General features: G+C 75.4%; 1 protein-coding gene across 1 annotated transcript in view; it reads left to right on the plus strand.

Moving 5' to 3' along the window:
- Window positions 1–16: 16 nt before the first annotated feature.
- ETHE1 (ETHE1 persulfide dioxygenase) overlaps window positions 17–23,206 on the plus strand; it is a 23,967-nt gene continuing 777 nt past the window's right edge. Inside the window, exons 1-5 of the mRNA XM_064440319.1 lie at window positions 17–172; window positions 2,004–2,148; window positions 3,989–4,134; window positions 5,556–5,685; window positions 6,461–6,550. Of these exons, the coding sequence (XP_064296389.1) occupies window positions 86–172; window positions 2,004–2,148; window positions 3,989–4,134; window positions 5,556–5,685; window positions 6,461–6,550 (598 nt within the window). The 5' untranslated portion in view covers window positions 17–85. The remainder of the gene's footprint in view (window positions 173–2,003; window positions 2,149–3,988; window positions 4,135–5,555; window positions 5,686–6,460; window positions 6,551–23,206) is intronic.

Genomic DNA, 23,206 nt, shown 5'->3' on the forward strand with positions numbered 1-23,206 from the left:
TAAGGGCGCCGCCGCTCCCGGGGCCGGCCCCGCCCTCTCCCGCCGCCTCTTAAAGGGGCCGCGTCCCCGCGCGGGCTCCGCCGCGATGTGGCTCCGCCGGGTCCCCGCCGCGATCGCGGCCGCTCGGAGCTACGCGACGGGGGGGGAGGGGCGGCAGCTGCTGCTGCGGCAGGTGGGGGAGGGGCGGCGGCGACCCTCGGCGGGGGGGGGGGAGGGGTAACCCGGGAGGGGGGGTCCCGGGCGCCGGGGACCCCTTGGGGGGGGGGAGGGGAGGGGTCCGGGAGCCTGAGACCGCTATGGGAGGGGGCGGTGGGGGAGGGGCAACCCGGAAGCGCGCGCTTCCTGTTGGAGGGTTAAAGGTCATGGAGGGGTCACGCGGGGGGGGTGGGTCCCCGGGGGGGTGGGGGCTGATGGGGGGTCCCGGGGGTTGGGGGGCTCCCAGGGGTTTGGGGGGGGTCGCAGGGGTTCGGGGGGGCTCCTACAGGTTTGGGGGAACCCAAGGGGTTTCGGGGGGGGTCGCAGGGGGGTTTGGGGGGGTCGCAGGGGTTCGGGGGGGCTCCTACAGGTTTGGGGGAACCCAAGGGGTTTCGGGGGGGGTCGCAGGGGGGTTTGGGGGGGTCGCAGGGGTTCGGGGGGGCTCCTACAGGTTTGGGGGAACCCAAGGGGTTTCGGGGGGCTCCAGGGGGTCTCCCAGGGGGTTTCGGGGAGGGGTTGGGGTGGGTTCGGGGTGCTCCGGGGGGGTTTTGGGGTGCTCCGGGTGCTCCCGGGGGTTCCGCGGGGGGGGTTGGGGGGCTCCCGTGGGTGAGGGGGGGTTCCGGGGTGCTGCTGAAGTTTCGGGGTGCCGCTGGGGTTACGGGGGGGGGTTTGGGGGGCTCCCGGGGTCCTGAGACGGTGCCGGTGGGCTCGGGGGGTCCGGGGGGGCTCCGGGGGGTTCCGGGGTGCCAGGGGGTGCCTCGGTGCCGGGGTGCCCCGGGAGGTTCTGGGGTGCTGGGGGGCTCCGGAGGGGTGCCGGGGGTGCTGCGGGTTCCGGGGGGCTGGTGGGGGTTGGGGGGTGCCGGGGGGCTGGGGGGGCCCCGGGGGGCTCAGGGGTGCCCCGGGGGGCTCGGGGGGGCTCAGGGGGGCTATGGGGGGCTCGGGGTGCCCTGGGGGGCTCAGGGGGGCTCAGGGGTGCCCCGGGGGGCTCGGGGGGGCTCAGGGGGCTCCGGGGAGCCCCGGGGGGCTCAGGGGTCTCCGGGGGGCTATGGGGGGCTATGGGGTGCCCCGGGGGGCTCAGGGGGGCTCAGGGGGCTCGGGGGGGCTATGGGGGGCCCGGGGTGCCCCGGGGGGCTCAGGGGGGCTCAGGGGGCTCCGGGGAGCCCCGGGGGGCTCAGGGGGCTCCGGGGGGCTTAGGGGGGCTATGGGGGGCTATGGGGGCTATGGGGGCTATGGGGCCCGGGGGCTGAGGGGGCTCGGGGGGGCTATGGGGGCTATGGGGCCCGGGGGCTGAGGGGGGCTATGGGGGCTATGGGGGCTCGGGGGGCTGAGGGGGGCTATGGGGGCTATGGGGGCTATGGGGCCCGGGGGCTATGGGGGCTCGGGGGGGCTATGGGGGCTATGGGGGCTATGGGGGCTATGGGGGCTATGGGGCCCGGGGGCTATGGGGGCTCGGGGGGCTATGGGGGGCTCAGGGGGCTCCGGGGGGCTATGGGGGCTATGGGGGCTATGGGGGCTATGGGGGGCTCAGGGGGCTCGGGGGGCCTATGGGGGGCCCGGGGGGGCTATGGGGGCTATGGGGCCCGGGGGCTGAGGGGGGCTATGGGGGCTATGGGGGGCTATGGGGGCTATGGGGGGCCCGGGGGGGCTATGGGGGCTATGGGGGCTATGGGGCCCGGGGGCTATGGGGGCTATGGGGGGCTCAGGGGGCCCGGGGGGGCTATGGGGGCTATGGGGCCCGGGGGCTGAGGGGGGCTATGGGGGCTATGGGGGCTATGGGGCCCGGGGGCTGAGGGGGGCTATGGGGGCAGCTCTTCGAGGCCGCCTCCTGCACCTACACGTACCTGCTGGCGGACGCGCGCTCGGGCGACGCCGTCATCATCGACCCGGTGCTGGAGGCGGCGCCGCGGGACGAGCGGCTGCTGCGGGAGCTGGGGCTGCGGCTGCGCTACGCGGGTGCGGGACCCCCGGCAGGGACCCCCGGCAGGGACCCCCCCAGGGCAGGGACCCCCCGGCAGGGACCCCCGGCAGGGACCCCCGGCAGGGACCCCCCCCAGGGCAGGGACCCCCGGCAGGGACCCCCCGGCAGGGACCCCCCAGGGCAGGGACCCCCGGCAGGGACCCCCGGCAGGGACCCCCCCCCAGGGCAGGGACCCCCGGCAGGGACCCCCCGGCAGGGACCCCCCCAGGGCAGGGACCCCCGGCAGGGACCCCCGGCAGGGACCCCCCCCCCAGGGCAGGGACCCCCGGCAGGGACCCCCCAGGGCAGGGACCCCCGGCAGGGACCCCCGGCAGGGACCCCCCAGGGCAGGGACCCCCGGCAGGGACCCCCGGCAGGGACCCCCCGGCAGGGACCCCCGGCAGGGACCCCCCCCCCCGGGCAGGGACCCCCCGGCAGGGACCCCCCGGCAGGGACCCCCCGGCAGGGACCCCCCAGGGCAGGGACCCCCGGCAGGGACCCCCGGCAGGGACCCCCCGGGCAGGGACCCCCGGCAGGGACCCCCGGCAGGGACCCCCCGGCAGGGACCCCCGGGCAGGGACCCCCGGCAGGGATCCCCGGCAGGGACCCCCCAGGGCAGGGACCCCCGGCAGGGACCCCCCGCAGGGACCCCCCCCCAGGGCAGGGACCCCCGGCAGGGACCCCCCCCAGGGCAGGGACCCCGGGCAGGGACCCCCCGGCAGGGACCCCCCGGGCAGGGACCCCCGGCAGGGACCCCCGGCAGGGACCCCCGGCAGGGACCCGGGGCAGGGAAGGGACCCCCCCCCCAGGGCAGGGACCCCCGGCAGGGACCCCCGGCAGGAACCCCCCCGGCAGGGACCCCCCCCCCCAGGGCAGGGACCCCCGGCAGGGACCCCCCCGGCAGGGACATCCCCTGGGGCAGGGACCCCCCGGCAGGGACCCCGGGCAGGGACCCCCAGGCAGGGACCCCCCGGGGCAGGGACCCCCCCCGGGCAGAGACCCCCCCCATGGCAGGGACACCCCCATGGCAGGGACCCCCAGGGCAGGGACCCCGACCTGACACACCGGGGGCTGCTCGCCCGGGGGGCCCCTATGGAGGTTTGGGGGGGGGTTGGGGGGTCCTTAAGGGGGTTGGGGGGCATTGTGGGTCCCTAGGGGGCGTTTGGGGTCCCTATGGAGTGGCGGTCCCTATGGGGGGTTGGGGGAAGTTAGGGGGTCCCTATGGGGGTGGGGGTCCCTATGTGGGTTGGGGTCCCTATGGGGGTTGGGGTCCCTATGTGGGTTGGGGTCCCTATGGGGGTTGGGGGGTGGTTCAGAGTCCCTATGGGGGTTGGGGAGAGTTGGGGGGTCCCTATGGGGGTGGGGGTCCCTATGGGGGGTTGGGGGCGGTTGGGGGGTCCTATGGGGGTGGGGGGTCCCTATGTGGGGTTGGGGGCGGTTGGGGGGTCCCTATGGGGGTGGGGTCCCTATGGGGGGTTGGGGGCGGTTGGGGGGTCCCTATGGGGGTGGGGGTCCCTATGTGGGGTTGGGGGCGGTTGGGGGGTCCCTATGGGGTGGGGGGCCCTATGTGGGGTTGGGGGGCGGTTGGGGGGTCCCTATGGGGGTGGGGGTCCCTATGGGGGGTTGGGGGCGGTTGGGGGGTCCCTATGGGGATCGGGGGGGTTGGGGGGGGGTTCGGAGTCCCTATGGGGGTTGGGGGGGGTTGGGGTGTCCCTATGGGGGTGGGGGGTCCCTATGGGGTGTTGGGGGGGGTCCCTAGGGCTGTTACGTGTCCCTGCCCCCCCCCCCCCCCCCCGGGGCCATGCGGGGGGTGCTCACGGGCCCCCCCCCCCCCAGTGAACACCCACTGCCACGCGGATCACGTGACGGGCTCGGGGGTGCTGCGGCGGGGGTTGGGGTGTCGCAGCGTCATCTCGCGCGCGAGCGGGGCCCGGGCGGACCTGCTGCTGGCGGAGGGGGACGAGCTGCGCTTCGGCGCCTTCGTGAGTGGGGGCGGGGGCCTGGGGGGGCGGGGCCGGGGGGCGGGGTCACGGGGGGCGGGGTCACGGGGGGCGGGGTCACGGGGGGGCGGGGCCCGGGCGGACCTGCTGCTGGCGGAGGGGGGGGACGAGCTGCGCTTCGGCGCCTTCGTGAGTGGGGGCGGGGCCTGGGGGGGCGGGTCACGGGGGGCGGGGTCACGGGGGGCGGGGTCACGGGGGGCGGGGTCACGGGGGGGCGGGGCCCGGGCGGACCTGCTGCTGGCGGAGGGGGACGAGCTGCGCTTCGGCGCCTTCGTGAGTGGGGGCGGGGCCTGGGGGGGCGGGGTCACGGGGGGCGGGGTCACGGGGGGCGGGGTCACGGGGGGGCGGGGCCCGGGCGGACCTGCTGCTGGCGGAGGGGGACGAGCTGCGCTTCGGCGCCTTCGTGAGTGGGGGCGGGGCCTGGGGGGCGGGGTCACGGGGGGCGGGGTCACGGGGGGGCGGGGTCACGGGGGGGCGGGGCCCGGGCGGACCTGCTGCTGGCGGAGGGGGACGAGCTGCGCTTCGGCGCCTTCGTGAGTGGGGGCGGGGCCTGGGGGGCGGGGGCCTGGGGGGGCGGGGTCACGGGGGGCGGGGTCACGGGGGGCGGGGGGCGGGGCTCTAGGGGGTTGGGGATGAAGGGGGGGTTTGGGGGGGTGAAGAGGGGTCGGGGGGGGTTGGGGTCCCCTATGGGGGGTTATGGGGGGGGGGAGGTCGCGTATGGGGGCATTTGGGGGGGGGCATTGGGCCCCTCCCAGCCCCTCCCAGCTCCTCCCAGACCCTCCCAGACCCTCCCAGCCCCCTCCCAGCTCCCTCCCAGCTCCCTCCCAGCCCCTCCCAGCCCCCTCCCAGCCCCTCCCAGCCCCTCCCAGCCCCCTCCCAGCCCCTCCCAGCCCCCTCCCAGCCCCTCCCAGCCCCCTCCCAGCCCCCTCCCATCCCCTCCCAGCTCCTCCCATCCCCCTCCCAGCCCCTCCATCCCCTCCCAGCCCCCTCAGCCCCCTCCCAGCCCCCTCCCATCCCCTCCCAGCTCCTCCCATCCCCTCCCAGCCCCATCAGCCCCCCCCCAGTCCCCCCCCAGTCCCCTCCCAGCCCCCTCCCAGCCCCTCCCAGCCCCCTCAGCCCCCTCCCAGCCCCTCCCATCCCCTCCCAGCTCCTCCCATCCCCTCCCAGCCCCCCCCAGCCCCTCCCAGCCCCATCAGCCCCCCCCCCAGTCCCCTCCCAGCCCCCTCCCAGCCCCTCCCAGCCCCTCCCATCCCCCTCCCGGCCCCCTCCCGGCCCCTCCCAGCCCCCTCCCAGCCCCCTCCCGGCCCCTCCCAACCCCCCCAGCCCCCCCCAGGCAGGTTGAGGTGGGGTTGGTCCCTGAGGCCCCCGTGCGGGGCCCCCCCGCCCCGCCCCTCCCCCCCCAGGCGCTGCGGGCGCGCGCCAGCCCCGGCCACACCCCGGGGTGTTTGACCCTGGTCCTGGATGACGAGTCGATGGCCTTCACCGGCGACGCCCTCCTCATCCGCGGCTGCGGCCGCACCGACTTCCAGGGAGGCAGGTGCTGGGGGGGCTGGGAGGGGCTGGGAGGGGCTGGGAGGGGCTGGGAGGGGGCTGGGAGGGGCTGGGGGGGGGCTGGGGGGGCTGGGAGGGGGCTGGGAGGGGCTGGGAGGGGGCTGGGGGGGCTGGGAGGGGCTGGGGGGGGCTGGGAGGGGCTGGGAGGGGCTGGGAGGGGACTGGGAGGGGCTGGGGAGGGGGCTGGGGGGGCTGGGAGGGGATGGGAGGGGGACTGGGAGGGGCTGGGAGGGGGCTGGGAGGGGCTGGGAGGGGGCTGGGAGGGGGCTGGGGGGGGACTGGGAGGGGCTGGGAGGGGGCTGGGGGGGCTGGGAGGGGATGGGAGGGGGACTGGGAGGGGCTGGGAGGGGGCTGGGAGGGGGCTGGGAGGGGGCTGGGGGCGCTGGGAGGGGCTGGGAGGGGGCTGGGAGGGGACTGGAGGGGCTGGGGGGCTGGGAGGGGACCGGGAGGGGCTGGGAGGGGGGCTGGGAGGGGCTGGGAGGGGATGGGAGGGGGACTGGGAGGGGATGGGAGGGGGCTGGAGGGGCTAGGAGGGGGCTGGGAGGGGGCTGGGGGCGCTGGGAGGGGCTGGGAGGGGGCTGGGAGGGGGACTGGGAGGGGCTGGGGGGCTGGGAGGGGACTGGGAGGGGCTGGGAGGGGGCTGGGAGGGGCTGGGAGGGGCCGGGAGGGGCCGGGAGGGGCTGGGGCGGGGAGGAGGGGGCGTGGCCCCGGCGGCGGGGGGCGTGGCCCCGTCGCCATGGTGACGCCCCGCCCCCAGGCTGCGCCCGCACCCTGTACCACTCGGTGCACGAGAAGATCTTCACCCTCCCCGACAGCTGCCTGGTCTACCCCGCGCACGACTACACCGGTGGGGGGGGGGGGCACTTGGGGGGCGGGGGGGGCACTGGAGGGGGCATGGGGGGATTTGGGGCACTTGGGGGGCGGGGGGGGCACTGGGAGGGGGGCATGGGGGGATTTGGGGGCACTTGGGGGGCGGGGGGGGCACTGGGAGGGGGCATGGGGGATTTTGGGGGCACTTGGGGGTGTGGGGGGGGGATCCCGGGGGGGCACTTGTGGGGGGATTTAGGGCCCCTGGGAGCGGGGGAGGGGTGTTGGGGGGGGATTTGGGGGGCTCTTGAGGGGTGGGGTGGTTCCTTGTGGGGCACTTAGGGGGGGATGGGGGTGTCAGGGCGGCACTTATGGGGCTGAGGGGGACAGTTGGGGGGAGGGGGAGGGCACTGGGGGAGGGTCTGCTTATGTGGCAGGGAGGGGTGACTTATGGGGCTGGGGGGGACAGTTGGGGGGAGGGGGAGGGCACTGGGGGGGGTCCGCTTATGTGGCAGAGGGAGGGGTGACTTATGGGGCTGGGGGGGGGCAGTTTGGGGGGGATGGGGGGGCACTTGGGGGTCTGGGCGGGGGGAGGGGCCACTGATGGGGCGGGGGGGGGGGGTCAGTGGTGGGGGCTGACGCCGCCCCTCCCCCCCCCAGGGCAGACGGTCTCCACGGTGGGGGAGGAGCGACGCCTCAACCCCCGCCTCACCCTCAGCCCCGACGCCTTCGTCCGCCTGATGGAGGGGGCTGGGCCTGCCCCGCCCCCACATGATGGGTGTGTCCGGGGGGCGGGGCCGCGGGGGGGCGGGGCCGCGGGGGGCGGGGCGGGGGCCGCGAGGGGCGGGGCGGGGCCTCGGTGCCCCCCCCCTCCCCCCCGCCATTAACCCTCCCCCTCCCCCCCCAGACATCGCCGTCCCGGCCAATCTCCGCTGCGGGATCCAGGATGATGTGGATTAGCCCCGCCCCCGGGCCACGCCCCTCCCCGGGGGACACGCCCCCCTCCTCGGGGGACACACCCCCCCTCTTCAGGGGACACGCCCCTTTTTGAGCACTGATGACACACACACCCCCCCCTGGAGTGACCACGCCCCCTTTTGGGACGTGGCCACGCCTTTCTATGGGGCAGGCCACGCCCCTCTGGGCCTTGGCCACGCCCACATACACTCCTGAGCCCCTCCCCCCACCCAATAAAAGAGACGATCAAGAGCAACAAGTCCTGGGTGGGGGAGGGGCGGGGGTGGGGGAGGGGTTTCCCCCCGGGAAAAGGGGGGCGTGGCCAGTTCCCACGGGAAAGCCCCGCCCCCTCCCACCCATGGGCGCGGGGCGGGCACCAGCATGCTGGGGCGGGGCAGCGATGACGTCACCGCGGCCGCGCCCACCCCACCCCACCCACCCCCGGCCCAGTGAGCGCGGCCCTGCACACTGGGTCTATGGGGCACTTGGGGGGCGGGGGGGCACTTGGGGGTCCGGGGGGGGATTTGGGGGATTATGGGGCACTTGGGGGGGGTGGGGGGGCACTTGGAGTTCCAGGAGGGGTGATTTGGGGGGGCCTATGGGGCACTTGGGGGGCGGGGTTCACTTGGGGGTCCTGATGTGCCCCCCCCAGGTATCCTGGCCCTCCAACTGGACTCCGAGTCCTAGAGGTGAGCGATGCTCTGCCCCATACGTGACCTCGTGCCCCACAAGTGACCCTCTTGCCCCCTCAGTGCCCTCCTGCCCCACACATCCTGCCCCCACACATCCCCCTGCATTAGGGGGCGTGGCCTTACTTGGAGGCGTGGTCTGAACGGGGCGTGGGCCCCTATTAGGGCAGTGGTCTCAGAGGGGGCGGGGTCTGGGTGGGTGGGGCGGGGGCGGGGCCTGCCCGGGGTCCTGACTCCCCGCCCCCCCGGCCCTGGCCCCACCCCCCCCCAATAAAAGACCCCCCGACCCCCCTTTTTCCACCTCAACCATTTATTATCCCCAGTTGGGGGGTGCCCCATAGCGGGGTGGGGGAGGGGCGACTTATGGGGCGCCCCATAGCGGTGGGGGAGGGGCAGGTTTGGGGGGTTCCCCCCACCGTGACCCTGCCGGTGGGGGGGGTGGGGGAGGGGTTATTGCACACGCGGGGTATTTGGGGGGGGGGAGGGGGGGGGTCGCCCCCTCCCCCAATTTAGAGGAGGGGCAAGAGCAGGAAGGGGAGGAGCCACCCGGGTCCTCCAATGGGGTGGCCCCGCCCCACCGGCCCCTTAACCCCATCTTTGCCCCCCAGGGGGCGTCGCCCAGCCGAGGCCGCGCGGCCGGCGGCCATTTTGTCCCCGCCGGCGGCCATTTTGTCCCCGCCGGTGACCTCATTGGTGACCCCGGTGACCCCGGCGGCCATCTTGGCCTGGGTGGCGGCCATGTTGGACTGGGTGGCGGCCATCTTGCCCTCAGTGGTGGCCATCTTGGACTGGGTGGTGGCCATCTTGGCCTGTGTGGCGGCCATGTTGGACTGGGTGGCAGCCATCTTGCCCTCGGTGGCAGCCATCTTGGCCTCGGTGGCAGCCATCTTGCCCTGGGTGGCGGCCATCTTGGCCCTGCTCCCGCTCCCGTTGGGCGCGGCAGTGCCGGCGGCCATCTTGGTGGCGTTGGGCGCGGCCGTAGGGGCGTGGCCGTGGGGGAGGAGCTCGAGGCGGGGCAAATCGGGGGGCGAAGAAGGTCTTATTGGGGGGGGGCCCGTTGCAGAGGCTGCCGGCGCAGCAGGAGCCGCTCAGCCCCACGGCCTCGTCCCCCGCCACTCCTGGGAGCAGCTCTCGTTCCTTACGCAGCTCCGAACCTCGTGCCATAGGGTCACCCCACCTATGGGGGGGGGGTGTCAGCATGGTGGCCGCTAGGCCCCGCCCCTTACCGTGGGGTCCTATAGGGTCCTAAACACCCACCCCTTTCCCCCCACCCCCTCGCCCCAGGGCGATACCTGCACCCTATAGCGTCACCATGGTGACCACCGGGCCCTATAGGGTCGCCATGGCAACCGTTATGCCCCCATATGGCCCTATAGGGTCGCCATGGCAGCCGTTACCCCCCCCATAGGGCCCTATAGGGTCGTCATGGCAGCCGTTACCCCCCCCATAGGGCCCTATAGGGTCATCATGGCAACCGTTACCCCCCCTTAGGGCCCTATAGGGTCGCCATGGCAGCCGTTACCCCCCCATAGGGCCCTATAGGGTCACCACGGCAACCATTACCCCCCCCATAGGGCCCTATAGGGTCGCCATGGCAGCCGTTAACCCCCCCCATAGGGGCCCTATAGGGTCGCCATGGCAACCGTTACCCCCCCCATAGGGCCCTATAGGGTCGCCATGGCAACCGTTACCCACCCCATAGGGCCCTATAGGGTCGCCATGGCAACCGTTACCCACCCCATAGGGCCCTATAGGGTCGCCATGGCAGCTGTTACCCCCCCATAGGGCCCTATAGGGTCGCCATGGCAGCCGTTACCCCCCCCCATAGGGCCCTATAGGGTCGCCATGGCAACCGTTACCCCCCCATAGGGCCCTATAGGGTCGCCATGGCAGCTGTTACCCCCCCATAGGGCCCTATAGGGTCGCCATGGCAACCGTTACCCACCCCATAGGGCCCTATAGGGTCACCATGGCAGCTGTTACCCCCCCCATAGGGCCCTATAGGGTCGCCATGGCAACCGTTACCCCCCCCCCCATAGGGCCCTATAGGGTCGCCATGGCAGCCGTTACCCCCCCATAGGGCCCTATAGGGTCGCCATGGTAACTGTTACCCCCCCCCCATAGGGCCCTATAGGGTCACCATGGCAACCGTTACCCCCCCATAGGGCCCTATAGGGTCACCATGGCAACCGTTACCCCCCCCCATAGGGCCCTATAGGGTCGCCATGGTAACTGTTACCCCCCCCCCATAGGGCCCTATAGGGTCGCCATGGCAGCCGTTACCCCCCCCCATAGGGCCCTATAGGGTCGCCATGGCAACCGTTACCCCCCCATAGGGCCCTATAGGGTCGCCATGGCAGCCGTTACCCCCCCCCATAGGGCCCTATAGGGTCGCCATGGCAACCGTTACCCCCCCCATAGGGCCCTATAGGGTTGCCATGGCAACCGTTACCCCCCCCCCATAGGGCCCTATAGGGTCGCCATGGCAGCCGTTACCCCCCCATAGGGCCCTATAGGGTCGCCATGGTAACTGTTACCCCCCCCCCATAGGGCCCTATAGGGTCACCATGGCAACCGTTACCCCCCCCATAGGGCCCTATAGGGTCACCATGGCAACCGTTACCCCCCCATAGGGCCCTATAGGGTCGCCATGGTAACTGTTACCCCCCCCCCATAGGGCCCTATAGGGTCGCCATGGCAACCGTTACCCCCCCCATAGGGCCCTATAGGGTCACCATGGCAACCGTTACCCCCCCATAGGGCCCTATAGGGTCACCATGGCAACCGTTACCCCCCCATAGGGCCCTATAGGGTCGCCATGGTAACTGTTACCCCCCCCCCATAGGGCCCTATAGGGTCGCCATGGCAACCGTTACCCCCCCATAGGGCCCTATAGGGTCACCATGGCAACCGTTACCCCCCCATAGGGCCCTATAGGGTCACCATGGCAACCGTTACCCACCCCATAGGGCCCTATAGGGTCGCCATGGTAACTGTTACCCGCCTATAGGAACTATCAGGTGACCATGGAGACCACTAAGCCCCCGCCCCCACCCGCCAAGCCCCGCCCCGAAGCCCCGCCCCCCCGAAGCCCCGCCCATTGGCTGACCCCGCCTCAGCGTGACGTTGCCATGGAAACAGCCCCGCAGGTCGTCGTAGCACTGGACGACGGTGGGGGAGGAGCAGGGCCCGTCGTCGGGGCAGCCGTAACAGGCCACCCCATTGGGCACCCGGGCGCTGGCGTTGCCTGGCAACGGGGGGCGGGGTCAGGCGTGCCCCGCCCCCCCCAGCCCTTCCCAGTGCCCCCCCAGTGCCCCCCAGCGCCCTCCCAGTGACCCCCAGCCCCCCACAGTCCCCCCCAGCGCCCTCCCAGTCCTTCCCAGTGACCCCCAGCGCCCTCCCAGTGCCCCCCAGCGCCCCCCCGTCCTTCCCAGTGCCCCCCCAGCGCCCTCCCAGTGACCCCCAGCCCCCCCAGTCCTTCCCAGTGCCCCCCAGTCCTTCCCAGTGCCCCCCCAGCGACCCCCCAGCGCCCTCCCAGTGACCCCCCAGCGCCCCCCAGTCCTTCCCAGTGCCCCCCAGCGCCCTCCCAGTGCCCCCCAGCCCCCCCGAGTCCTTCCCAGTGCCCCCCAGTCCTTCCCAGTGCCCCCCCAGCGCCCCCCCAGCGCCCTCCCAGTGACCCCCAGCCCCCCCAGTCCTTCCCAGTGCCCCCCAGTCCTTCCCAGTGCCCCCCCAGCGCCCTCCCAGTGACCCCCCAGCGCCCCCCAGTCCCTCCCAGTGCCCCCCCACTCCTTCCCAGTGCCCCCCCAGTGCCCCCCCATCACCCCCCAGCCCCCCCCAAGTCCTTCCCAGTGCCCCCCAGCACCCCACAGCCCCCCCCAGCGCCCCCCCCATCACCCCCCAGCCCCCCCCAGCACCCCACAGCCCCCCCCCAGCGCCCCCCCCATCACCCCCAGCCCCCCGTACCGGCCGCGGGCAGGGCCCCCTCCAGCCCGAGGGGCAGGACCCCGTTGCAGCCCCTCCCCCCCCGGCACTGGTGCCTCCTGACGAAGACGACGAGGCCGAAGAGCTCGAGGGCGCGCGCGTTGGCGCCCTCCTGGCCCCGCCCACAGCCCCGCCAGCCAATCGCGAAGCGCCCGTGGCCTGCGGGACCCACACGTGTGGGGCTGGGGGGGGACCCACAGCGCCCCCGGGAGCCCACATGGGTGTCTGTCCGGGACCCCCAGCGGCCCCCCCCTCAGCGCCCCACACCGACCCCCGGCACCCCCCGTCCCCCCACACTGACCCACAGCCCCCCCATCCCCCCCCAGCGCCCCACACCGACCCCCGGCCCCCCCGGCCCCCCCCCAGCGCCCCACAGCCCCCCCATCCCCCCACATTCCCCCACACCCGCCCCATATCCTCCCCCATCCTGACCCCCCCACCCTTCCCCCATCCCCCCCACACCCTCACCCCCCCACTCCCCATACCCCCCACCCCATACACCCCCCATGCGCCCCCATACTCACCCCACACCCCCCATACCCCCCCATACACCCCCCCATACCCCCCATACCCCCCCCACACCCCCCCACCCCATACCCCCTCACCCCATACCCTCCCATACCCCCCACCCCCCATACACCCACACCTCCCCACCCCACACCCCCCATAGCCCCCCCACACCCCACACCCCCATACCCCCCATATCCCCATCACACACACCCCCAATACACCCCCCTCACCCCCCCATACCCCCCCACCCCACACCCCCCCATAGCCCCCCCCAGACCCCACACCCCCCATACCCCCCCCACCCCCACACCCCCCCCACCCCCCATATCCCCCCCATACCCCCCTCACCCCCCCCACCCCACACCCCCCCCACCCCCCATACCCCCCCCACACCCCCCCATAGCCCCCCCCCCATAGCCCCCCCCCCACCCCCCATATCCCCCCCATACCCCCCCACCCCACACCCCCCATACCCCCCTCACCCCCCATACCCCCCCACCCCATACCCCCCCATACCCCACCCCACCCCCCATAGCCCCCCCCACCCCCCATAGCCCCCCCCCACACCCCCCCCTCACCCCCCATACCCCCCCACCCCATACCCCCCATACCCCCCCCCACCCCCCACCCCCCCATAGCCCCCCCCATACCCCCCATATCCCCATCACACACACCCCCAATACACCCCCCACACCCCCCCCACCCCATACCCCCCCACCCCATACCCCCCCATATCCCCACCCCACACCCCCCATACCCCCCTCACCCCCCATAGCCCCCCCCACACCCCCCATACCCCCCCACCCCACACCCCCCATACCCCCCCCCCCCACACACACACCCCCCCCCCCTCACTCCAGGCCGCGGCCGCCAGCGCCTCCTCGCAGGCGTCGCTCGCGGGGCCGCACGTGACGTTCGTGGTCTCGCGGCAGGTCCCGCCCCGCCCCCCCGCAGGCCCGGCACTGCAGCGCCGCCGCGCCTGCGCATGCGCGGGCGTCGGGGGCGGGGCCGGCGGGCGGGGCCCGGGGGGGCTGGGGGGCGGGGCCTCGGGGGCGGCGGGGCGGGGCCGGAGGGCTCGGCGGAGTGGCCTCGGGGGGCGGGGCCTCGGGGGGCTCGGGGGCGGGGTCTCAAGGGCTCGGGGTCCTCGGGGGCGGGGCCGTGGGGCTCGGGGGAGGGGCCTCGGGGCCTCAGGGGCGGGGCGTCAGGGGGCGTGAGGGGCGGGGCGTCACAAGCGGGGGGGGGCGGGGGGTGTGGGGTGGGGGATGGGGGGGGCGAGGGGGGCCCGCGGGGGCCGCTGGTGGGACTGGGGCGGGTGGGGGGGATGTGGGGGGCGCGATGTGGGGGGGCCCGGAGGGTTGGGGGGGGACGTGGGAAACTGGGTGGGGCAGGGTGGGGCAGGATGCCCCACCCAGCCCGCGGGGCCGCGTCCCCTGACACCCCCCCCAGCCCCATAGCGCTACCCATGGCTCCCCTGACACCCCGCCCCCGCCCCATAGCGCTGCCCCACGGCTCCCCTGACCCCCCCCACGCTCCATAGCGCTACCCACGGCTCCCCTGACACCCCACCCCCGCCCCATAGTGCTGCCCCACAGCTCCCCTGACACCCCTCCCGCGCCCCATAGCGCTGCCCCACGGCTCCCCTGACACACCACCCCCGCCCCATAGCGCTGCCCCACGGCTCCCCTGACACCCCCCCACGCCCCATAGCGCTACCCACGGCTCCCCTGACACCCCCCCCCAGCCCCATAGCGCTACCCACAGCTCCCCTGACACCCCACCCCCGCCCCATAGCGCTGCCCCACGGCTCCCCTGACACCCCCCCACGCTCCATAGCGCTACCCACGGCTCCCCTGACACCCCACCCCCGCCCCATAGTGCTGCCCCACAGCTCCCCTGACACCCCTCCCGCGCCCCATAGCGCTGCCCCACGGCTCCCCTGACACACCACCCCCGCCCCATAGCGCTGCCCCACGGCTCCCCTGACACCCCCCCACGCCCCATAGCGCTGCCCCACGGCTCCCCTGACACCCCCCCCACGCCCCATAGCGCTGCCCCACGGCTCCCCTGACACCCCCCCCACGCTCCATAGCGCTGCCCCACGGCTCCCCTGACACCCCCCCCACGCTCCATAGCGCTGCCCCAAAGCTCCCCTGACACCCCCCCACGCTCCATAGCACTGCCCCACGGCTCCCTGACACCCCCCCCACGCCCCATAGCGCTGCCCCACGGCACCCTGACACCCCCCACTGCCCCATAGTGCTGCCCCACAGCTCCCCTGACACCCCCCCACGCTCCATAGCGCTGCCCCACGGCTCCCTGACACCCCCCCACGCCCCATAGCGCTGCCCCACGGCTCCCCTGACACCCCCCCCACGCCCCATAGCGCTGCCCCACAGCTCCCCTGACACCCCCTCAGCCCCATAGCGCTGCCCCACGGCTCCCCTGACACCCCACCCGCCCCATAGCGCTGCCCCACGGCTCGCCTGACACCCCCTCAGCCCCATAGCGCTGCCCCATGGCTCCTCTGACACACCCCCACGCCCCATAGCGCTGCCCCACGGCTCCCCTACACCACCCCCCGCCCCATAGCGCTGCCCCACAGCTCCCCTGACACCCCTCCCGTGCCCCATAGCGCTGCCCCACGGCTCCCCTGACACCCCTCCCGTGCCCCATAGCGCTGCCCCACGGCTCCCCTGACACCCCCCCACGCCCCATAGCGCTGCCCCACGGCTCCCCTGACACCCCCACCGCCCCATAGCGCTGCCCCATGGCGCCCTGACACCCACCTGCCCCATAGCACTGCCCACAGCTCCCCTGACACCTCCTCCCGCCCCGTAGCGTTGCCCCACGGCGGCCCTGACACCCTCCCGTCCCTGCCCCACAGCGGCCCAGCCCCACAGCTCCTGCCCCACGGCCCCACAACACCCCACCCCAACCGCTGCCCCACATCCCCACCTGCCCCCTCCCTGGCTCCTGCCCCACAAGTCCTGCCCCACCCCCACGCCCCACAAGTGCTCCCCCACCACACAAGTGCCCTCCTGCCCCACAAGTGTCCCCCCTGCCCCACAAGTGCTCCCCTGACTGACAAATGCCGCCCCGGCTGACAAGTGGCCCCGTGCCCCCCAAGTGTCCCTGCGCCCCCTAAGTGGCCCCGCGCCCCCCAAGTGCCCCCCCACCTGGCAGCAGCAGCAGCAGCGGCAGCAGCTGGGGGCCGCCCCCCATGGCTCGGCCCCACATCTCGGCCTCGCGGGCCGTGGGGCGCAGCCGCCCCGATTTATGGCACCAGAGCAAGGGTGGGGCGAGGGTGGGGGGCCCGCAGGGCTCCCCGCCCCATAGCACAGCCAAGGGCGCCCCACGCCTCGCTGCCACCCCACATGGCCCCACAGCAGCCGGGGCCCACAGAGCTGCCACATAGCGCTGCCCCACAGCACGGCCCAGGGCACCCCACACCTTGCTGCCGCCCCACACGGCCCCACAGCACCTGGGCCCCATAGTGCTGCCCCATAGCACTGCCCCATGGCACAGCCTCATGGCCCTGCCCCATAGCACAGCCCAATGGCACAGCCTCATGGCCCTGCCCCATAGCCCTGCCCCATAGCATGGCCCAGGGTGCCCCACGGCCTTGCTGCCACCCTGCACGGGCCCACGGCACCTGGGAGTTGGGCCCCATAGCTGTGCCCCAGAGTGCTGCCCTACAGTGCTGCTCCATAACGCTGCCCCATAGCACAGCCCCATGGCACAGTCTCATGACCCTGCCCCACAGTGCTGCCCCACAGCCCTGCCCCACAGCCCAGCCCAGCAACACTTGCATCACCCCCCCGCCCCCCCCCGAGTGAGTCACACCCCATAGCGGGGGGGGGAGGGGGTGCCCCACCCTGCCCCACCCTGCCCCACATGGGAACCGCCCGGGTGCCCCGCGGGGGGGGGCGGGGCAGGGCGCGGGCCCCCACTTGGGGGGCAGGGGGTGGCGCCCATCCCCCGCAGCGGCAGCAGCGCAACCGATTAAAGACCTTTAATTTAATTAATGAGGTATAAATTGGGGGGGGGAGGGGCCGCGGCCTCCCGGCCCCACTGACCTGCCCCACACTAGATGTGTGGGGCAGCGAGGAGGAGGAGGAGGAGGAGGAGGAGGAGGCGGGGGCGGGCGGGGGGGGCCGCGGCGGCGGCAGGGGGGTCCCCGGGCAGGCGGTTGCAGAGCGCCCCACGGCAGCAGTGGGGGCAGGGGGCCCCCCCCCGCAGCCCCCCTCAGCCCCACAGGGGCGTCGCACCAGGCCTGGGTGGCGCAGCCTCGCACCAGCCAGGGCTCCCCCGCGGGACCTGGGGGGCGGGGGGGGGTCAGCGACCCACGGGGAGACCCCCGACCCATAGAGCCCCCCCCAGCCCCATAGAGCCCCCCCGCCCCATAGAGCCCCCCCAGCCCCATAGAGACCCTCCCTGACCCATAGAGACCCTCCCTGACCCATAGAGCCTCCCCAGCCCCATAGGGAGCCCCCAGCCCCATAGAGACCCTCCCTGACCCATAGAGACCCTCTCTGACCCATAGAGCCTCCCCAGCCCCATAGAGAACCTCCCTGACCCATAGAGACCCCCCCAGCCCCATAGAGACCCTCCCTGACCCATAGAGACCCCCTGACCCATAGAGTCCCTCCCTGACCCATAGAGACCCCCCCCCCCATAGAGCCCCCCACAGCCCCTGCCCTCCCCACCGTAGGTCCGGGCCAGGGCGCAGTGGGTCAGGCCCCCCCGGCAGGGCAGCACTTGGGGGGCGCAGCCGTGGGGCTCGGGGCCGTCACAGCCCCAGCAGCGCAGCCCGGAGGGGGGCGGCTCCGCCTCTGCACCAGCACAGACCGGCATTGACCAGTGCCCCACAGCGCCCCACAAGTGCCCCCCAGCGCCCCCCCAGTGCCCCCCGGCGCCCCACAAGTGCCCCCCGCGCCCCCCAGCCCCCCCAGCGCCCCCCCCCAGCCCCCCCCGCCTCCCCAGCGACCCCCAGCGATCCCCCCGCACCCCCCCGCGTCCCCCAGCGCCCCCCAGCGCCCCCCAGCACCCCCCCAGTGCCCCCCAGCGCCCCCCAAGCGCCCCCTAGCACCCCCCCGGCGCCCCCCCGCGCCCCCCAGCGCCCCCCAGTGCCCCCCAACCCCCCCGCCTCCCCATCACCCCCCATCACTTCCGGCGCCCCCCAGCCCCCCCCAGCCCCCCCAGTGCCCCCCCAGTGCTCCCCCAGTGCCCCCCAGCACCCCCCCAGTGCTCCCCCAGTGCCCCCCAGTGCCCCCAGCGCCCCCCCAGCGCTCCCCCAGTGCCCCCCAGCCCCCCCCAGCGCCCCCCCAGCCCCCCCCCGCCCCCCAGCCCCCCCCAGCGCCCCCCCAGCCCCCCCCCGCCCCCCAGCCCCCCCCGCACCGGGCCCGCACGGCGCCCCACGGCAGCAGCTCAGGGCCAGGCCCCTCCCGCTCCCGTCTCGAGGGCCACGAGCCCCCGGCAGGATCCGGCCCGGCCGCAGCCCCGCACCCGCCCCTCCCCCACTGCGGGGCGGCCGCGGGTCAGGGGCTGTGCTGGGACCCCTCCCCCACCCCGCCACCCTCCCCCCCTCCAGGCCCCTCCTCCAAACCCGGATCCCCCCTGAACCCCCTCCCCCACCCGCAGGGCCCCTCCCCCACTCCAAGCCCCTCCCCCAAACCCGGATCCCCCCCAAGACCCCGGCCCCACCTGCAGGGCCCCTCCCCCACCCTGGGCCCCTCCCCCAAACCCGGATCCCCCCCAAGACCCCTCCCACACCCGCGGGGGCCCCTCCCCCACTCCGACCCCTCCCCCAAACCCGGATCCCCCCCGAGACCCCTCCCCCACCCGCAGGGCCCCTCCCCCACTCCAGGCCCCTCCCCAAACCCGGATCCCCCCCAAGACCCCCTCCCCCACCCGCAGGGCCCCTCCCCCACTCCAGGCCCCTCCCCCAAACCCGGATCCCCCCCTAAGACCCCCCCCCCACCTGCAGGGCCCCTCCCCCACCCTGGGCCCCTCCCCCAAACCCGGATCCCCCCCGAGACCCCTCCCCCACCCGCAGGGCCCCTCCCCCACTCCAGGCCCCTCCCCCAAACCCGGATCCCCCCCGAGACCCCTCCCCCACCCGCAGGGCCCCTCCCCCACCCCGGGGACCCCCCCCAACCAGGGCCCCTCCCCCACCTTGCCCGGGCAGGCGGGTGATGACGTCGAGGCAGTGGTCGCCGCGGCGGGGGCAGGGCAGCGCCTGGGGGGGCCCCGCGCAGGAGCCGTCCGAGGAGTCGCACGTGGGGCACAGCAGGGGCGGGGCTGGGGGGAGGGGTCAGCGGGGGCCGCGGGGACACACCCCCGCCCCTCCCCCACAGCACCCCACGGGGGACCTGGGCGGGCGGGACCCCGCCCCTCCCCCGCCCAAAGGGGATCCCCGCCCCTCCCCCGCCCCGAGGGGATCCCCGCCCCTCCCCCCCCGAGGGGATCCCCGCCCCTCCCCCACCCAAAGGGATCCCCGCCCCTCCCCCACCCAAAGGGATCCCCGCCCCTCCCCCACCCAAAGGGGATCCCCGCCCCTCCCCCACCCAAAGGGAATCCCCGCCCCTCCCCCACCCTGAGGGATTCCCCGCCCCTCCCCCACCCAAAGGGAATCCCCGCCCCTCCCCCCCCGAGGGGATCTCCGCCCCTCCCCCGCCCCGAGGGGATCCCCGCCCCTCCCCCGCCCCGAGGGGATCCCCGCCCCTCCCCCCCCGAGGGGATCCCCGCCCCTCCCCCACCCAAAGGGAATCCCCGCCCCTCCCCCACCCAAAGGGAATCCCCGCCCCTCCCCCACCCTGAGGGATTCCCCGCCCCTCCCCCACCCAAAGGGAATCCCCGCCCCTCCCCCACCCTGAGGGATTCCCCGCCCCTCCCCCACCCAAAGGGATCCCCGCCCCTCCCCCACCGAAAGGGGATCCCCGCCCCTCCCCCACCCAAAGGGGATCCCTGCCCCTCCCCCACCCAAAGGGGATCCCTGCCCCTCCCCCACCCAAAGGGAATCCCCGCCCCTCCCCCACCCAAAGGGGATCCCTGCCCCTCCCCCACCCAAAGGGGATCCCCGCCCCTCCCCCACCCAAAGGGATCCCCGCCCCTCCCCCACCCCAAAGGGGATCCCCGCCCCTCCCCCCCGAGGGGATCTCCGCCCCTCCCCCGCCCCGAGGGGATCCCCGCCCCTCCCCCCCCGAGGGGATCCCCGCCCCTCCCCCACCCAAAGGGAATCCCCGCCCCTCCCCCACCCAAAGGGAATCCCCGCCCCTCCCCCACCCTGAGGGATTCCCCGCCCCTCCCCCACCCAAAGGGAATCCCCGCCCCTCCCCCACCCTGAGGGATTCCCCGCCCCTCCCCCACCCCGAGGGGATCCCCACCCCTCCCCCACCCAAAGGGAATCCCCGCCCCTCCCCCACCCAAAGGGATCCCCGCCCCTCCCCCACCCCGAGGGATTCCCCGCCCCTCCCCCACCCCTCGCCCCCCGCCCCTCCCCCACCCCTCGCCCCCCGCCCCTCCCCCCCCCGCAGCCGCCGGGGCTCACCCGAGCGCGGGGGGGGCGGGGGTTCCGTGGGGAGGGGCACCCCTCCCCCCCCCGGCACCGCTCCTCCCGCAGCGTCACCAGCTGCCCGTGGGAGCGGAAGGTGACGGTGATGTTGGGGGGGCCGCTGACGTCACAGCCCCCCTCCTCCCGCACCAGCACGCGGCCGCCTGGGGGGGGGGGGGAGGGGCGGAGGTCAGGGCGGGGCCGGCGGCGCCCCCCCCCGCCCCCCGCGCCCCGCCCCTCCCCCGCCCCGCCCCCCGCGCCCCGCCCCCCGCGCCCCGCCCCCCGCGCCCCTCCCCCCGCCCCTCCCCCCGCCCCTCCCCCACCTGTCAGCGTGGTCAGGGTCGTCCGGCGACAGGCGTCGTAGGGGGGGGGGGCAGGGAACGTCCCGGCACCCCCCGGCCTCGCAGCGGGGGCAGCGCAGGCAGGGGGCTGGGGGGGGGGGCGTCAGGGACCCCCGACCCCCCCACAGACCCCCCGACCCCCCCCGGCACCCCCCAACCCCCCCCGGGCCCCCCTCCCCCCCCCGGGCCCCGGTGTCCGGCGGTGACTCACGGGAAGGAAGCGACCCCCCCTCCCCCCCCCCGTGACTCACCCCCCGCCCCCCCCCCGCCGCTTCCTGCCCTGCCCCGCCCCTCCCCCACCGCGCGGCCGCTGACCCGCCCCTCCCCCCCCTCAGGGACCCCCCAAACCCCCCCCAGGGCACCCAGGGACCCCAAACCCCCCCATAGGGGACCCAGGGACCCCCCAAACCCCCCCATAGGAGACCCAGGGACCCCCCAACCCCCCCATAGGGCACCCAGGGACCCCCCAAACCCCCCCATAGGGCACCCAGGGACCCCCCAAATCCCCCCCACAGGGGACCCAGGGACCCCCCAAAACCCCCCATAGGGGACCCAGGGACCCCCAAACCCCCCCATAGGGGACCCAGGGACCCCCAACCCCCCCATAGGGCACCCAGGGACCCCCCAAAACCCCCCCAGGGGACCCAGGGACCCCCAAACCTCCCCATAGGGACCCAGGGGACCCCCCAAACCCCCCCATAGGGCACCCAGGGACCCCCCAAACTCCCCCATAGGGGACCCAGGGACCCCCAAACCCCCCCATAGGGGACCCAGGGACCCCGCAAACTCCCCATAAGGGACCCAGGGACCCCCCCAAATCCCCCACAGGGGACCCAGATGTCCGAGCATCCCCCCCCCCCCCCAAGGGGTCCCAGGAGCTCCCGGCCCCTCCCCCCCCAGGACCCAGGTGAGGCGGGGGTGGGGGAGGGGTGGGGGGTGGGGGAGGGGTACCTGGCACCAGCAGCGTCGCCAGCAGCGCCCACCCCCCACCCCCACCCCCACCCCCGCCCCCGCCCCGGGCTCATGGTCGGGCTCGAACCGGCGCCGCCGGCGGGAACCGCCCTTATAACGGGGGGGGGAGGGGCCTGGCCGGACGCCCCTCCCCCACCCCGCCCCGCCCTGCCCCGCCCCGCCCCGCCCGGCGCCGGGGTCCCCTATGGGGGAGGGGGTTCCCTGTGCCCCCTATGAGTGGGGGAGGGGGGAGGGAGTCCCCCGGGGGGGGGAGGGGTCCCTATGGGTGGGGGAGGGGGGAGGGAGTCCCCCGGGGGGGGGAGGGGTCCCCTATGGGTGGGGGAGGGGTCCCTATGGGTGGGGGAGGGGGTTCCCTGGGTCCCCTGTGGGTGGGGGAGGGGGTCCCTATGGGTGGGGGAGGGGGTTCCCTGGGCCCCCTGTGGGTGGGGGAGGGGTCCCTATGGGTGGGGGAGGGGGTTCCCTGGGCCCCCTGTGGGTGGGGGAGGGGGGAGGGGCCCCCTATGGGTGGGGGAGGGGGCCCCGCGCGCCCGAGTCCCCACTTCCCTTTTTTTAATATGTATTTTTTTGGGGGGGGGAAGTTGTGAAAAGGGGGTGGGGGAGGGGCATTCCCGGACGCCTGGGCTCCCCCTCCCTAATACATGGGGGGGGGACACACGGACACACCCCGGACCCCCGCCCCCCCCTCCCCCCCCCCCGAGACAACGCAGAGGCGACGAATCACGTTGGGTTTTATTGAGGCCCCCCCAGGGCCGGGACAGGCGGGTGGGGGGGGGCGGGGGGGACTGTAATAAATATGGGGGGCGGGGGGGGGAGGGGCGCGGGCGCCTCAGGGGGGAGGAGGGGGGGGGAGGGGCGCCAGGAGGAGGGAGGGGGAGGGCGCCAGGAGGAGGAGGGGGAGGGGCGCCGGGGGCGGGGGGGGCCCCCGAGGCACCGGGGGGGACCCGGGGGGGCGGCGCCAGCGTCACGGGGAAGGCGGCGGCGGGGGGGGGGGGAGGGGGGCGGGGGGGCGACGCCCCTCCCGCGCCGACGCCCCCAGGGGGGCCGGCTGTGACATCATCGCCCCGCCCGGGCGTGGCCGTGGGTCCCGCCGCGGTGGTGGCACCTCTGGGGGCGTCACTGACGGGGCCCAAAGTGTCCCCGGAGCAGTTGGTGACGTCAGGGACCCCCCGTCCCCCCCATAGTGACGTCATCAGGGGCCACCAGGGCCGTGTCACCCCCCCAGGGCGTGGCCGTGGGTCCCGCCGCGGTGGTGGCACCTCCATAGGTGTCATTGATGTGACCCAAAGTGTCCCCGGGGTCATCGGTGACGTCAGGACCCTCCGTCCCCCCCATAGTGACGTCATCAGGGGCCACCACGGCCGTGTCACCCCCCAAGGGCGTGGCCGTGGGTCCCGCCGCGGTGGTGGCACCTCCATAGGGTGTGGTGACGGGGCCCAAAGTGTCCCCGGAGCAGTTGGTGACATCAGGACCCTCCGTCCCCTCCATAATGACGTCATCACAAGCCACCAGGGCCGTGTCACCCCCCCGGGGCGTGGCCGTGGGTCCCACGGCGGTGGTGGCACCTCTGGGGACGTCACTGACGGGGCCCAAAGTGTCCCTGGGGTCATCGGTGACGTCAGGACCCTCCGTGCCCCCCATAACGACGTCCCCACGGGCCACCGGGGCCGTGTCACCCCCCCGGGAGGTGCCGTGGG

The sequence above is a fragment of the Phalacrocorax carbo genome, unplaced genomic scaffold, assembly GCF_963921805.1.
Source record: "Phalacrocorax carbo unplaced genomic scaffold, bPhaCar2.1 SCAFFOLD_161, whole genome shotgun sequence".
NCBI lineage: Eukaryota > Metazoa > Chordata > Aves > Suliformes > Phalacrocoracidae > Phalacrocorax > Phalacrocorax carbo.